The 16,663-nt window shown below is 38.8% G+C and overlaps 1 protein-coding gene across 1 annotated transcript in view; it reads left to right on the forward strand.

Annotated features, from left to right (window-relative positions):
• Nucleotides 1–12,654, forward strand: part of ROBO2 (roundabout guidance receptor 2) — a 922,222-nt gene extending 909,568 nt beyond the window's left edge. The window contains exons 29-30 of the mRNA XM_035902212.1: nucleotides 7,153–7,413; nucleotides 12,326–12,654. Coding sequence (XP_035758105.1) covers nucleotides 7,153–7,413; nucleotides 12,326–12,654 — 590 coding nt within the window. The remainder of the gene's footprint in view (nucleotides 1–7,152; nucleotides 7,414–12,325) is intronic.
• The last annotated feature ends 4,009 nt before the right edge of the window (nucleotides 12,655–16,663 follow it).

Genomic DNA, 16,663 nt, shown 5'->3' on the forward strand with positions numbered 1-16,663 from the left:
CTTCCAGTGTATGGAGAAGGTGTAAAAAATTTAAACAAAAAACTTTAGATTTTAGTGTAAACATCCTCCTAATTTTAGAAAAAATTACTTGAGAATCATAGAATCATGGAATATCTCGAGATGGAAGGGATCCATAAAGATTGTCAAGTCCAATTCTCTTCATTACCTTCTTTGGACAAGTAACATAATAAATAGATTTGATAGAGAGTATATTCAGTTTGGTTTAATTTTAATGGGTTATTTATTACTTTAGGTACATGTATAAAATATATTAACAGCTTGCAAGGTGAACTGTGGCCACTAAACCCACCAGAACTCTCCCCTCAGTCGTGTTATCAGGTATACAGGTACAGTTTTACAGTATGCTCTAACAGATTCCTTGTTTGTCAGACCACAGAGATGGAGAAGAGATTCCAGAAGTGGAAGTCTTAACCAAAGGGGTTATCATTACATCTCATGCTCTATGGCTCATCCTCACTACTGTATTATTTGGGAAAACAGCTTAAAGTAGCTTACACTCCACTCAAATGGATCTGAATTGGTTTAAACATTAATGCCCTCCCCTTCTGGATATATTCCAGAGGCCTCCCTGCTACACAGATCCATTAAATAGATGCGTCTGTTGAGAACAGTAACTGGAAATTGTGGGTTGCTTGCAGTGCTGTCAATACTCTTTTTGTGCATACGTCAAGTCAACCCTTTCATGTTGCATATCCTGTCACCCTGAACTATGAGCCTTTTGGACTATAAATTCTGTGTACATCTGAGTTTGTACTGCACTCAGTATGGTGGGACTTTAATCCTGCTTTTGAGTACTATTGCTATAGAAATGTTTAATGATAATGTGGGTACCAGAAAATTAATGGCAATCCAGTACTGGTCATGAGACAGATGGAAGTGCGACTACTCGGTGAGTGACTCCATAATAAAATCTAACATCATTTTAAATTAGTGAAAGAGATCAGAATTTAAGATTTATTGAAAAAAAAAAAAAAAAAAGAGGAATCTTCTGTTGTCTTTTATTTATTCTTTATAAAATACTAATCTTACTGGACTTTCATGTATTTGAGTCTGAATACCAATGATATACCATTTCCTTCAACAATCCACCTCTCAGACACAGGCAGTAACTGTAACAGCTTTTGGACACTGTTAGCTTAACATTAGCCTGTTATAAAACTAGTTAAAGTGCTTACCATATGTTCCAAAAATTTATAATGTCCTGGAGTAATAGAGAATCCTTTTCCATCCTCTCTCACCACAGGAACAAACAAACACAAATTGTACAGTTTTTCCACTTCAACTCTTACTGAATATGAGTCATGAAAATGTAACGGCAAGTCTGAGTCATAGCTAAATTTGCAAAAGAACATTTGTCAATTAAAGAAGCTAAAGATTGCTGCTGCCACCTGTGTGTATGTAAACAAACTGAATTTAGGAACCACTGGTATACAGAAATTAAAAATGGTAACTGGATGCTTTGTGTGGAATATTGCGATGAACTTTACAAAGAGAGACACTACCACTATGCTTAAGCTACTGTTAGAAAAAGCAAGTAGGAGAACCTGGGACAGATCCAGCAATTCCGAGACCTAATCCAGGCCAGTCCCTTCAGTCCCTTCAGTCCTGGGCCATTCTGATTTCAGTAGGAAGCATCATCATATATTTTTCTCCTGGTTTTGAGGTGGCTCCAATCCATTCCCTTACAACCGCTTCCTCTTGGATTTGGCGTACGAGAACATACTTGCTTTGTCGGTTGTCTTCAAATTCCCAAGCTGGATAAGTCCTAGCATCCTGTATTTAAGTCTCATCACATACTAGATATCTGTAATTTTAAAATTTTGTTGACTAAGTAAGCTCCAGCCATGTCCTTTCTCTGCCCTTTCCAATACACTTCATGAGTGCTTCCCCCTTGTTAACTGTAACCATGTGGGACGGTGCAAAAGACCGAAGGAAGTGTGATAGGTTAACCTTGGCTGGATGCCAGGTGCCCACCAAAGCTGCGCTCTCTCTCCCCTCTTCAGCTGGACAGGAGAGAGAAAATATAATGAAAGGCTTGTGGGTCGAGATAAGGACAGGGAGAGATCATTCACCAGTTACCATCATGGGCAAAACACACTTGACTTGGAGAAATTGGTTTAATTTATTACCAAAGTTCAAATCAGAGTAGGAGAGAATAAAAAAAACCCTGAATCTTCCTTCCCACCCACCCCTTCCTTCTTCCCAGGCTTAACTTTACTCCCGATTTTCTCTATCTCCTCCCCCTGAGTGGAGCAGGGGGACGGGGAATTGGGGCTGGGGTCAGTTCATCACACGCTGTCTCTGCCGCTCCTTCCTCCTCAGGGAGCGGACTCCTCACACTCTGCCCCTGCTCCATCCTGGGGTCCCTCCCATGGCAGACAGTCCTCCGTGAACTTCTCTACTGTGAGTCCTTCCCACGGGCTGCAGTTCTTCACAAACTGCTCCAGCGTGGGTCCCTCGCAGGGTCACTAGCCCGGCCAGCAAAACTGCTCCAGCCTGGGCTCCTCTTCCCTCAGGTCCACAGGTCCTGCCTGGAGCCTGCTGCAGCATGGGCTTCCCACGGGGTCACAGCCTCCTTTGGGCACCTACCCACTCTGGCATGGGGTCCTCCATGGGCTGCAGGCAGACAGCCTGCCTCACCATGGTCTTCACCAGGGGCTGCAGGGGAATCTCTGGACCGGCGCCTGGAGCACCTTCTCCCACTCCTTCTGCGCTGACCTTGGTGTCTGCAGGGCTGTTTTCTCTCACATCCTTTCACTTCTCTCTCTCCAGCTACTGCTCTGCAGCAGGGTTGGTTTTTTTTCCTCCTTAAATACGTTATCCCAGAGGCACCACCACCATCACTGATGGGTTCAGCCTTGGCCAGCAGTGGGTCCGCCTTGGAGCTGACTGGCATTGTCTCTGTCTGACACAGGGAAAGCTTCTGGCAGCTTCTCACAGAAGCCACCCCTGTAGCACCCCCTGCTACCAAAACCTTGCCATGCAAACCCAATACAAACTGTAATATTTAACACACTGATCCCTGACTATGTAAGAATATGAGGGTACACCTTCATGCTTACTTTTGACAGCAATCCACACAAATCCCCTAAAAGGCTGCTTCTTCATTTTCTTTGGTCACAGGTCAGAATTCTCTAGAGACTGACTCTAGATTGAGGCTTCATAGTTGTCTTCCTGTACAACTTGTTTTTTAACTTCCCCATCCTAAAAGACCATGGAGACAACAGCAAATCCACAGAGGAAGAATACCTTATGAACTCCTCAGATGATGGAAAACCTTCATTCTGAGCTCAGTCCACTGTAAAAAACAAAGAGGAGGTTTTTAGTTCTAGTGCTCAAGGAACAATTTGTTTTCTTGGAAACAATGTGGTAATGAATTGCAAAACGGTGGAATCTGTCATATAGGTGGTGGCATGGTAACTGCATGACTGAATTTAAAAGCTCTTCCTTAGCAGAGCACGATGTTTAAAAAACCCAAAGAGGATGCAGAAGAGAAATGTAGTTAGGGATTAAAAAGGAGACCTGGAACTTAGGATTTCTACTAGCTTTGTTGCTGACTTGCTATTGTCTATTACAAATTTTTACTGAGGTAGATCACTGTAGAGAAGATGCTTACTTTCTGATGCTAAAAAGTGGTTCAGAAGCTTATTAAATGTCACAGTAATTATCACCCTTAGGAAAACAAATCTCTGACCCAGGTAGAAAGTGATGTCTTGTTGGTTCTGTAACTTGCTGCTTTTTCCAGTTAATAATGAGAGGCTGTGCCAAATCTTAAATGGTACCCGCATCATTTGGCCAATGCTCTGCCTTCTAAAGGAGGGCTGGAGTAATCCCAGGCCAAGCATGCATCTGCCTCTTATCTGGCACTCTGATGTCTTCTCAATCACAATCCCTCCATTACTAAATCAATAAGACCATCACCTCCTCACCAGTGCACTTATAAACTGCCTTGCAAGTTTGATAATTCTGCCATTAGAGGCTGCAAGTGGTAGTCTGGATGACATCCCACTGGCCTAGTAAGTTCCTAGCTCACTGTGGGTGTTTTACCTGGCACCTGGAAGACAAATGGCATTTAGATGGAAGTACAGTGATAATGATACCGCTCTGAGTTTCCTCTCTGAAAATCCTGCTAAGTCCTTACATTTCTGGATTCAAAACTTCTCTGAAGTGATTGACATGATGGAATGAGTTGGCTTGCCTCTACATGGTAATAAGTCTGCCTGTTAGGGACTGAAACTTCTAACTTGCCTGATCTCTGTCACCCCTTTATTAGCAGCTGAAATGGCAACCATTAACCATCATGTATATGCATACTAGCAAGTATGCGTGGAGACATGCGCACAGTCGCATGTGGATGTTTTTGGCTGGGAAGTGAGAGGAGAGGCAAGAATATTCTCTGTGGCACTGGAGGATGAAACTTGTGGCTCCAGATACATGGGGTCTTTATATATGCCCAGGCAAGATAACAGAGCATATTTAGTAATTTACCTAAGGCAGAAGATTTGCACTATAGGATTTAAGTTGTAGAGCAAATAAAAAGCCGCATTTCCAAATGAAGCTCTCTCCCAGTTTCTTTTGTTCAAAAGGAAAGGTAGGTGTTACTGCCACAGTCAACCTGAGTGAGAAGGTGAAAAAGCAAATGGTTCAGTCAGGTGATGATTGTCTAGAATTAGCAACCGTTCTTACACATCTCAGACATGTCTAACACAGTTCAGTAAGTCTGTACTCATGCTGCAGCCAGCTTGCATTAATTCTGTAGTACCTGTAATTCTTCTAGAATTGTGTGAAGCTTCATCAGAAGCTAAATTTTATTTTTCATTTCAACTCATCCACAGGCCTTAACTACCCAAAGCACTTTACAGACATGGTTTTTCATTTCACTTCTATGCATCAGGCAATCATTATGCCCATTTTGCAGAAGGGTAAAAGCAAGAATCAGGTGAACAGTAGCTCAACAGCATAAGCTTACAGTAATTCCGGGAGTTGAAGCTAGCTCTAGAATATGCAGTACGGTTTAAGTACAAACCTTTCCTTCTCAGTATCTAATTAATAATAACTATTAGACAGCAATTTCTGAAGAAGGGTACTGTACGTTAAAAAGTTTAATACTGCAGTATTTTTTTATTTCTGTGATATTACTTTAAAATTTTGTTTATATTGAATGGTAAATATTTTATCTTGGAAAATTGCATTGTCAGATGTCATGTTATGACTGTGTTTATTGGATTCAATGCATCTCCATAAAGTGCTTATAAATCACAACTTCAGTAATCTCTATTTCAGATTGCATAAGCAGATGCCAGTGTTGTGGTTCTGTACATTAACTGGTTATGATCGCAATAAAATCAATTATAAGAAATGCCATTTTAGAAGCCAACGCTATAAAGCAATTTTAACATTGGCAAGCTCCCATACCCTCCCACTTCCACCTACAGTAACTCAAGTATAGTCATTGTCATGAAAGGTCACATCTATATTCATAACTAAAAATTTCTCAGATAAATTAGTGCTGAACATAAAGCATACACCAAGCTCACTGACAGATTATTATAAGGCTGTTCTAGCCAGAAGATAGATATCTTAATCTGGGGTATAGCACTTCAGCTGTGAACAAAGGTACGGGAGCAACATCAGATACAACTTCTTTCCTTTGTAGACACAAATAACCCACATATCCTCATTTATCTGTAAGAGGCAATGTTGCCTGGAATGACATCTCAGCAACTTTGGAAGCATTTCTGCCCCATATGTGAGATAAAAGTATCACAAGCAAAACATGAAAAAAAGTCGGTGTAACATTATACAAAACTGGATTACAGCCTTCAAAATAAATTCACTCCAAAGGCCTCCTCACCAATTTATAAAATTAATTTTAGTTTCACTAGAGTTATAAAAATCAGACTTCTCTGCAGGCAAACCAAAGGTTTCCTTTTCCATGCCTTTTATTGAGCCAAGGTCAACTCCTTGACAGCACTGTAAGGTACAAAAGACTAGAAAGCAGGACAAACCCATACCTAGTGTAAACTAACATAGGTTTAGTGAAGTTGGTGGGGCTGCACAGATTTGTTTGGGCTATGAATTTCTCAAAACCAGAATTATCAACAAGTGTCCTTCACATAAAACAGGTATCCTATATGGGAGAGTTTTCATTACAATACTAAAGGCACTTCCCTTTTCTGATTCTTTTTTAATGGACTATAAGTCTGTCATATAGCTTACAGGAAAATCTGACATTCAGAATTATAATTATCCAGATTCTATAATTACCTTGGGTCAAGGACTAATAAACAAAATGTACTTTTGCCTCCACAAATGTGATTAGAAGCTTTATCTTCAATTCTACAAGCATCTTAGTCCAAATCGTAAACTTGAAAAGAACAGGAGTTATTAGAGACCAGGCAAGCATCATCCAGTGTTCAGCTGAAATTGAATTTTGCTTGGTTATATTTGCAAGACTGCTAAACTTAAAGAGTGGCCATCCTCTTGTCTGTGAAGACTCTATCTAGCTCTTGGCTGAACTTTCAAATAGTGCTTGAATAAAACGTTCAGCCATTGTTTGGTGGTTCCATTTAAACATGCATTTTTCAGAGATGTGCTGATGCTTTTTCAGTGACAGCGGGTTCTGTGAATAATTTTTCCCAAAAATTTTGTGGAATTTTCTGCATTTTGATGAAGTTGTGTATTTAGATTTTGAGTTTAAGCCTCAAGCTGAAAGTTCAATTTCAGCCCAAAAATGGGGCTGATGAAGCAAGGCCCAATATGATGGGGGGAAATTACTCTGTTAACTGGCACAAATCAGTTTTTCATAGCCTTTCTTGACTGCTTGTTGTTACAGAAAGAGCCAGATGGAGTATATCCCACAGAAAATAAATCCCATACCTAGAAATGTAAGTCAGGGCTTACAGTCTATTGATTTTTATGCAAGTTAGAAAGAGCTAGACACACAGTAACCTGAGTAAAAAACTAGTGGAAGGTAAACCCACATTTCTGATGAACATGAAATTTCCTCCTTTTAAAATCGGCAAATAAAGTGATTCGTGCCATTTGCAAGGGACTTTTCTTTTCAGCATCAAGTAGACCTTCTGTTTCATTAAAATAGTAGTTCATCTGAATCTTATTCACGTTTTTTAGATCTTCCACCACCACCCGACCCGCCCCCTGGTCAGGGTTTAAGGCAGCAAATAGTCCCTGGCCAGCGCGGAGGCTCGGCAGAGAGGAAAGGAAGCTCTCTTGAGAGGCAGCATGCACCGAACGTAGATGAAACAAAGAGCTCCCTGGACCGGCAAGCTAGGACATCACTAGAGTGGCAGCGGCAAACCCAGGAGTGGATAAGCTCTACAGACCGCCAAGAGGATTTCAGGAAAGCCCAACACAAACAAGCCTTCGGATCAGGTGCGTGTGCGCTGCACCAGCCGAGGCAATGCAGACAGCTTTTTTAAAATTGGCAAATAAAGTGATTCGTGCCATTTGCAAGGGACTTTTCAGCATCAAGTAGACCTTCTGTTTCATTAAAATAGTAGTTCATCTGAATCTTATTCACGTTTTTTAGATCTTCCACCACCACCCGACCCGCCCCCTGGTCAGGGTTTAAGGCAGCAAATAGTCCCTGGCCAGCGCGGAGGCTCGGCAGAGAGGAAAGGAAGCTCTCTTGAGAGGCAGCATGCACCGAACGTAGATGAAACAAAGAGCTCCCTGGACCGGCAAGCTAGGACATCACTAGAGTGGCAGCGGCAAACCCAGGAGTGGATAAGCTCTACAGACCGCCAAGAGGATTTCAGGAAAGCCCAACACAAACAAGCCTTCGGATCAGGTGCGTGTGCGCTGCACCAGCCGAGGCAATGCAGACAGCTTCTTGACACTTCTCAGCGGCGGGTTTCTGTGTCTGGCAGGAGTCTAGGAACACCTCACGCCCTGCTGTGCCAGTGCTGGTGAGGCTTGGGCTGGAAAATAAGAAAAGGCAAAGTGAAATGAGACCTGGTGATCCAAGTAATTTCCCTCCTGCAACAAGGAAATCTCATTAGCACCTAACTCAGTGCATTCTTTACAGTGTTTTGGCAATTAAGGATGTTGTCAAGCGTAGCGGTGGAAAAACAGGAAGAGTTTCAGGCAGGCAGTGAAGGAGAAACAGATTTTGAGAGTATTTTCTGTTAGACGTATTTATTTGTACATACAGGGCCATATTTTCTAGTTCTTTCAACCTGCTTCTAAATTGGCAGCAGTTGGTTTTACATGTCTGCAAGAAGGCTGATCCTTCTCAGCTACTGACATTCCTTCCAGATGTATTTAAAACAATGTCTTCTCCTTATTCAAGGATATGGCAAAGTAACGTTCATCTCTTAGGCCCAGCAAGATGACAGTGTGGGTTTTCACCTTTATACAGGACCAACTCATTGCCGAGTGCTGACTTTGTCTCCTAAAAGGATTTCAAGTCTGTAAAAATGTGTGCAGGAGGCAATGCTGAGCTGGAGCTGGAGTTCTACAATATTCAGAGATTCCTTCTCTCAGCCTGATATCAAGTAAAAGCTGCTGGCTCAGGTCCCCTTACTAGGGTATTTTCTTTAACCCACTAATCACATGGTATCCCAGTGCTGATTAGAGTGATACAAGAGGACAATTAAGAAAATTAAAAAAAAAAAAAAAAGATACTGTATGTGAAGCTTTTACACTGTTTCTTTAAGTATGTACGTAGCTCCCACAGTAACACTAGAGGTACTCGTATTGTCCACCTTTTTCTTGATTTTATTCTACTATTAATGCTCCTTGTGAATCTAGCACACTAACATCAATGACATTTAAAAAAAAAATAGTAGTATGCAGGCAAACCTGTCATGAGGGAAGGGTTTACTGTATAAAGTCCTCCTAGGAAATAAGGCTACCCCTATTTAAAATGTAAATATTTTAAATACAATCTATGTTTTAAAATATAACAATAATGGTACCGTTAACCCGCCCCTAATCTTTCAGCTGCATAGACGATTGAGTGCTTGTTCATGTTGTGAAATGATGACGTGAAGTCACAGATTAAAAATAGTTTGTGAAATTCATGCTACTTGGTGAAATGGCATTTTTAATTACAATGTACAAGATGTACAAACACACAGACAATGTCCTGAATATACTTTATACATCTCATTTCTTTGTAAATTATTATTAAGGATGCTTCTCTGACCTTGTTAACAAGAACTCCTCTCCTTTTCCTCTGCTTCGTGAGTGTACAAATAGAAGTTGTCAGTTGTTCTGTGATTCAGAGGGTACACAGTAGTAAAATTCCCATCCTCCAGGACTTGCATTTATCTGTCCTTAAATAAGAACAACTTGATCTTGACACTTCCAGTGCCCTACACAAGCACTGAATTTAGGGCTGGAGTGATTACAGTTGTCTTATTCTTGTCAAATTCAGGATGACCAGAGAAATTGCATATTCTTTATGCATGACAAAGGATTCCTTTAGGAGATATTTATGGTTTTACTGTGGTGGGAGGGGTTCATAAAGTTCGTGCACAAGGTGGGCCAGAACTTCATACCTGTCTGTCTGTATTCTCATTCCAGCTTCTTGCACGATGACTTTCTTGCTCTGTATTCTTTTCTCTGGTGGATTTAAAAAAGGCTACTTTTGTGTGTGATGCTTGTTTATATTACTAGATTTGCAGGGTTTAATAATATTAATTGCGCTTCTTCCCTTTTCCTTTGTTAATGACAAAGAGGCCTGGAATTCTATTCAGTCCCAGTTTTCAATATAGTTCCAAAAGGAGTTACTATTAGCTATCAGCTTCCAGGAAATGGCTATTTTTCTGCTTAGGGGGCTTCATTCATTCAGGCATTACCAAGCTGTGAGTGAAATTTTGAAAGCAAAAACTTTGGTCTGAAGTTGAATAGGATAAAAATACTGGGAACCGCATTTCCACTGGTTGCTTTCAGTATCAACAAGGTTACTAAGTTCCTGCCAATGGCTTCATTGTGGAACTGCAGTCACAGCACATTTAATATTCTCAGCTACCCCTCTAAAGAAAGTAGTGCTAGATCAAGTTATAATAGTTTTGATAATATTAAAAGCCTTTGGGTTATCTTATGGGATATAGAAACACCATTACACACATATATCCTCATTTCACAAGGGCTAGAATTATATCTTCAAATTAAAAGCTCGGTATTTCAAAGAGAAAGACATCAGCAAAGCCTCCCCATATTCTTTGCAGGCCTGGGGCATGGGGGTACTGTTTTGAGTGTTTAATAAATGTGAGCCCATTCTGAGGACTTGAGAAAACTACCTTTCATGTGCTAGAATGTTGTGAAAACCTTAGCCTTTATTTTATGTCACAATTGCTTATTTTATGGATTGCATTTATTTCTGAGGGCACAACAGATAATTTAACACACCATATGCTCTATAATGATAATGCACTTTATATTTATTCATGGTCGTTTTTTCTCAATATTTCATTGAACCCGAAGGAGGCCTTATCCTGAGTCCACAAACTAGAAAAACAAATCAATTGACCATATATGTCATCTTCAAACTCTTTTGCAATGCTAGTGACTTTTCTTTCCATCCTTTAAAAATGTAACCAGCTTTCTGCTAAACTGATTTATGCTGCTTGCTTTATTGCTGCCTTAATGCAAGCTGTTCCATATTTTAGCCAGCCTTTGCAAACCAGGTTTGCATCTGATTCTATTGTTAGGGCTTGATATATAAAGAACAGGTAACATAATTTAGGAGGCTATGGCTGTTAAATGCCATTTTACTATGTCTTTTAAGCATTTATTTATATTTCAGCAAGGACAGCACACGGTCATAGCACAAAACATTGATAATGCCCTTTCGTCCTGCAGCGCAAATATTCCGGTCCCTTGAGCAGGGCCGGGGAGAGATACTTTGGCAGAGAAAGAAGTCAGCTGCCTGCCCTCTTCTGCAACAGATTCACCTTACAAACGGGTTCTGTTCAATAGGAGATCACACGGGGAATTCCTGTGTCCTACTCACTTGTGGCAGTAGGCACAAAGAATGAAATCCTGGGTTTCTTCCACAAATTTGTTCTCATTTAGCATTTCCCTATGTTAATTGTGCCCCTGCTGCAGCCTTTACAAAGGCTTCAAGAGTGTGAATAAAAGCATTTTTATCTCCTCTTTCTTTCCAACCATCCCCACCTACTTTTCTTTCTGTGCCCTCTGTTCAAAGAAAGTCTTTCTCCTCATCAGATTGTTTAAGAGTGAAGACAGTGGGAAAAGCAAAATAAAATAAGAAAAAACTCTCAGCTCAGTTTCACATTAAAAAACCTGCAAGATTCGAGCATAAGATATCCCACTGATTTCAGAAGGGGCAATTTCTGTGTTTGAGGTTAAGCATATATACTCATAATCTTTCTTGAATCAAACTATATTTAGCAAGTTCTTTTTCTTCAGGTTCTGAGACAGCAAAAGTGGATCATACACAGCAAAGAAATAAAATAGGGCTTCTATTTCAGTGTTAAATCAGTGCTGCTGTTTTGCTTCTTAGGTTAGGGTTATTACAACAATATCTCCTGGAAACTCTAATCAGATGTGATGTCTTGTTTTACTTCATGCTATATGAAGACATACAGTCCTATACTTTATTGGTATTAATCCTACTCTTGCAAGCAGTTCATTACTACAGGTCTTCAAAAAGGAAGAGGCCAAGTGAGCAAAAGTAAGCCTTTTGCTTATAATGGAACATGAAACAAGCTGCAGGAAGATTTACTCACCCCAAATATTACAACTACTAGTATTATGTGTAATGTAATATTTTCCAATGTAATTCACAACCAGTTAAAAAAATCTTCAGTGTACTTTGCATCGTTAGAAATTACTGAGCTGCTGGAAGCTAATTAAATTAGCTGATATTGTAGTTCTTTATCTAAATTGATTGAGGTAATGTTACCATAACTTAAGCTAAAGAAAAGGAAAAAGCACATTCATGTAATCTTGAAGCAAAAATCTAATCATAGCTGCACTGTTTTGGAAATTGTATGTGCATCTATTTTTATTAAAGTGTCTATGATTCATGATCTATTACTTCATAATGAATCTAGACTTTTTATAATTAATACAAATGAACTTATGAGTTTACATGAAATCAAGATTAAATTCATGCTGGTTTCTTTGTCTGTGGGATACAACACTGAGCTGTGTATTTTCTTAGGTAAAATTGCCATGCTATAAAGCAAGACAAAAGACAGATATCTGAGGGCAGGAACGAATATGATGTCCATATAAGAACAGCTTGATTATTTCTATTTATAGGTATTTATTTGGTATTGATTTTGTTTTGTTTGTTTTGCTTTACTAGAAGAGGCACTCGTACCATATAGTAAACCCAACTTCCCATCCCCTGGCGGCCACAGCTCTTCAGGAACAGCTTCTTCTAAAGGATCGACCGGACCTAGAAAAGGTGAAGTCTTGCGAGGAGGTCACCACCACAATGCCAGTGACCTTCTCGATGTAGGCTATGTGGGATCAAACAGTCAAGGACAGTTTACTGGTGAATTATGTAAGTTTAGCTATGGTTCAAACTCTCCAATAGACAAAAAGAGAAAAATGATTAAACTGTTGCGAAGAGAGGAGGAAGTTGAGTGTGATAATCAGATTAAAATTTCCCCCGATCTTTTTGCCTTCTGAGGGGTTTTGCCTGTGACGACAAGCAAGTGAAGTACTTCTGTTCTTTGTTTTGGACCAGTTCATGGTGTAAGCCATGCCAATGTTACCTACATAGTACTACTTTCAGTGTGTAATGCTAGTGAAACACTGGGAAAATTGAAAAGAAATTCTAGTAGATTAGAATTTCCTTGGCAAAGTGACTACACTTTGTGCTTGTCTTGGAAATGCCATTGGCAGTTTTTCTCAGAGGAATGAATGAGAAGTATGCTGAATTTGTTGGGCATGGTGGCAATCTTGTGATGCCTTCTCCTTAACTTTCTGTTGCTTGATGAGCAGTGTTCTGCTCTTTTTGACCTCAGGTGGCGGTCCACTTTTTTCATCTGTGTAGCTCAGTTTTTCAGTTGTATATCCCAACTCTTTCCTCAACTTCCCAGGCCAGGGGAATTATCTTCCAAACTTTTTTCTGTTACCACTCAGTGGCTGTTAAACTGTGTATAAATCCATGTTAATGCTGTGTACGTGATGGTAGTACTAGATGCCAAAAGGCTTGACTCTGTTGTTTGAAGTAGTACATCAACATCCTGGCTAGCTCAGGCATACTGGCATGTTTACCAGTAAAAACAATGTAGCCGTTGGCATGTCTGCCTCCTATGTGCTGCAGTCAAACCCTCAGTACCCCCCAACAGTTACCACCCACTAGCTTGTAAGAGAGCTGATGGTGATCCACAAACCCTGAAATGTGCTATCTCAGATATGATGTTGGTAAGTGCTGAATTTTAGCATCCATCACTTCTCAACTTAGAGGCAATTAACTGTCTTCTCCCAGCCTATTGAATATTCACCCTGTGCTGCAGTAATATTGCCATAGGCTTTGTTTTGTGGTTTTTCTCCTTACTACAACCTCTTTCTCTCTCTTTGTTTCTCTCTATAGAGTAGTTGAGAAGACACATTGCAAGCTGCTCTGATGGACCATCAGGTCTGAACTCATGGAAGTGATGACACTAAACAGTGCAATGAACATTTTCTTTATTTATGTACTATTAAAAGAACTGTAAATGCAATGTAAAGACACACAGCCACACATATCCCACAGATACTTTACTTGTGTTCTTCTCTTTAATACACCATCCACCTTAAAGTATTCCTTGTCAGGAGTATATAAAAAAGCAAGAAAAAAAAATCACCCTCCAGGATGAAAAGGATTTCCTTCTGTATATAATTTCTTTTGTTGCATTGCTATGCAAGCTCACCTTCTTTTTAGCTATGTTCATATTCATGTCTGTTTTTATTGGTCTGTTGTACTATATGTGAATTAATAGGCTGTGGTGCCATATATTAACTTTTAATTGTGGAACTTTTATGTTTAAAGTTTGCACTGCAATTTTATTTGGTGATAAGCACAAAACTCTACTCCTCATGACATGAAGAAAAAAAGAGACTGAATGTGTGAAGGTTTACGTACTGTAAGCTACTTTGGATAATGCTGGATGTAAAGGAGTATGTTAGGTGGTTTTCCATTGGGGTGTAGAAATGAGAAAGTGACAGGCAAAACTGATGTCAGTGACAACATTAGAGACAGATTTAAATCTTTTAAAAGCAAGCAACATAGTTGCTCTTCCTATTTAAGAAGGGGTCAGAAGTTGGAATTGTGAGATTAAAGAGAGAATATGAAAATTAAAGGTAGCATGAGATGGCCTAGACCCTTTCACTATGATGATGCCCTTAGTATCTGTTTTGAGCCATCCCATGCCACTAAGTAAAGGGGAAGAAAACCAAACCTTGCTACAAATGAAAGAACTTACTTAAGGTGTTTCACTAAAGCTGTTTTTATATTGCAGTTTTAAAAGAATAATTGCCATTAATTTCTCCAACCCAAAATATAAGGCAGGTTTCCCAGGAGAAACAAACAATATAAACTCAAGGAATACCTAGCAAGTAGTTAAGGATGCAATTTATTATTAAGACGTATTCAGGCTGCTTCCAAAAAATTGAAATGTCAGAGTATCATATCTCATCTTTCCAATACATGTACAGTACAATAGAGGATAGAGCTGCACCACTGAAATTCATGACATTAACTGTTTTGATGCAGTCTAAACAAACCTTTGTGTTCTGTTACCTGAAGTCTGCGAGAGCGGAAGCTGGATCCACTAAATTTGTAGTAAAATGTTTAGTGTTTGGAAGGAAAGCAATGGTCAAATTATTTTCGGCTTGCATTAAGTACATTTCTGGCAATACAATACATCCAAAAAGTTGGATATAAGCAAAGAAAATCTTTGACCTGTGTTTTAGTGAGTGGCTTCAAACCCTACTATGGTGAGGAAATAACGCATGTTTATATGCTTTTTGAATAAAGCAAACTCTGTAAGTGGACATTAATGACAGCATCCTGTCTCTTCATTAGTTTTCATGACTTTGTCCAAATCTTCTGTACCTCTCAAATCTCAGTGAGTAAATTGTCAAACTTTTGTTAGAATACTGTATGTGGATAGCCCACTCATTTGATGCTTAATTTAAATATTGCATCCTACAGCTTATTTCTGTTAGTTATCTGATCATGAACACAAGTTTCCATTTGAATACCCTTTTCCTATAACCAGTCTATGTTGTTTTATATATTGCCTTGGAGCTCACCAGTATTAAGAACACTTTTAGTAATGGCAGAATTTTAGAAAAGTAAATTACAATGCTAAATATGTGTTGCTTTTCATTTCATTAACTTGTTCCATGATAAGATAAAACACTACAGCCGTCAACTATAACTCAGCACTACTGAATATTAAAAAAATGCTAGTCAACTTTCCTAAGGTCAAGACTGTTATTTAGCAGGTTATAAACCAAAAAAGTCGAGAAAAAAATGTATGCATTTTTTTATATATGTGACCAATGAATACATGTAATTTTGCTGTTTGTTAAACCATTGTTAAATGGTTCTTAAACCATTATAGTTAAAACCATTACTTAAAAATGTGCAAAAATGTTCAAGCAAGATAAAGAAGTCATCATATTTACATATGTATGGTTTTTATTTTGGCATTATCATATGATGAGAAGACTATTCAGGGCACAATTGAAATTTAATTCTCTGGAAAATGTTTAACTCAGTCATTGGTAGATTATTTTTTTTTCCTTTTAATTCAAATGCTTGTGCTGAGCTTTGGTGGAACACCTTACTCACTATAGTCTATTCAAAATTCAGTATCATTAGACATTGATAAAGCCATCTCAATTACTTTCAAATATGTGTTTTATCTCTTCCACTGGAAAATAAATGTGTGTCAGTATTAAAGCTGTGCAGTACCATGATATTCACTAACTTGTCCATCTGCTTCTGTATATTTTTGTTCATTAATAATTTGCTTACAATATTACATAAGGTGTTGTTGTGTATCGCAAAGTGTCTCCATTATCTTACAGGTGATGTCTCTTCTTTTTTTTTCTCTCTCTTTTCTATACAGTGTACTTCCAATGAACCACAGTACATATTTTTTAAAATGCCATTTAATTTACTATTTTAAAAGAATTATTCTTCTTTTTTTTTAAAAATTGAAAACATTTATTGTGAATAATGTGTTTAAAGAAAAGGGATGTTGTGGCAGCACTTAGAATTGTTTTTTAATTTGTTTTTTTAAAAAACTGTCTATTGGCTACAGTTTGTTCACGAAAAAGTATGATCTCTTAATGTGTTTCATTGGTATTGTTAGTGCAGCAAAGTTTAATTGGCATAAAAAGTTGGTTAATAGTACTGTTGAAGTGTGTATTGTATATTTACTGGGGAAAAAATAAAACATATTCACCTTTCAAATCTATGTTAAAAGACCTTGAGTAAGGAGTCAATATATGAAAACCCAAACTGGGAAAATCAGGCAATAATAACATAGACTGAGCTATAATCATCACTGTCCACTTACAGTAACAAGGAGCATTTCATACGCTGATTTGTGAACTAAGCTAACAGCTGTCTTATAGATAGGTCAGTGGTAAACGTTGCCTGTCATAGGGATTGCTGTTTAAGGTCCTGTGTATATTG

Source organism: Egretta garzetta, unplaced genomic scaffold (assembly GCF_000687185.1).
Source record: "Egretta garzetta isolate BGI_Z169 unplaced genomic scaffold, ASM68718v1 scaffold289, whole genome shotgun sequence".
In the NCBI taxonomy this organism is placed as follows: domain Eukaryota; kingdom Metazoa; phylum Chordata; class Aves; order Pelecaniformes; family Ardeidae; genus Egretta; species Egretta garzetta.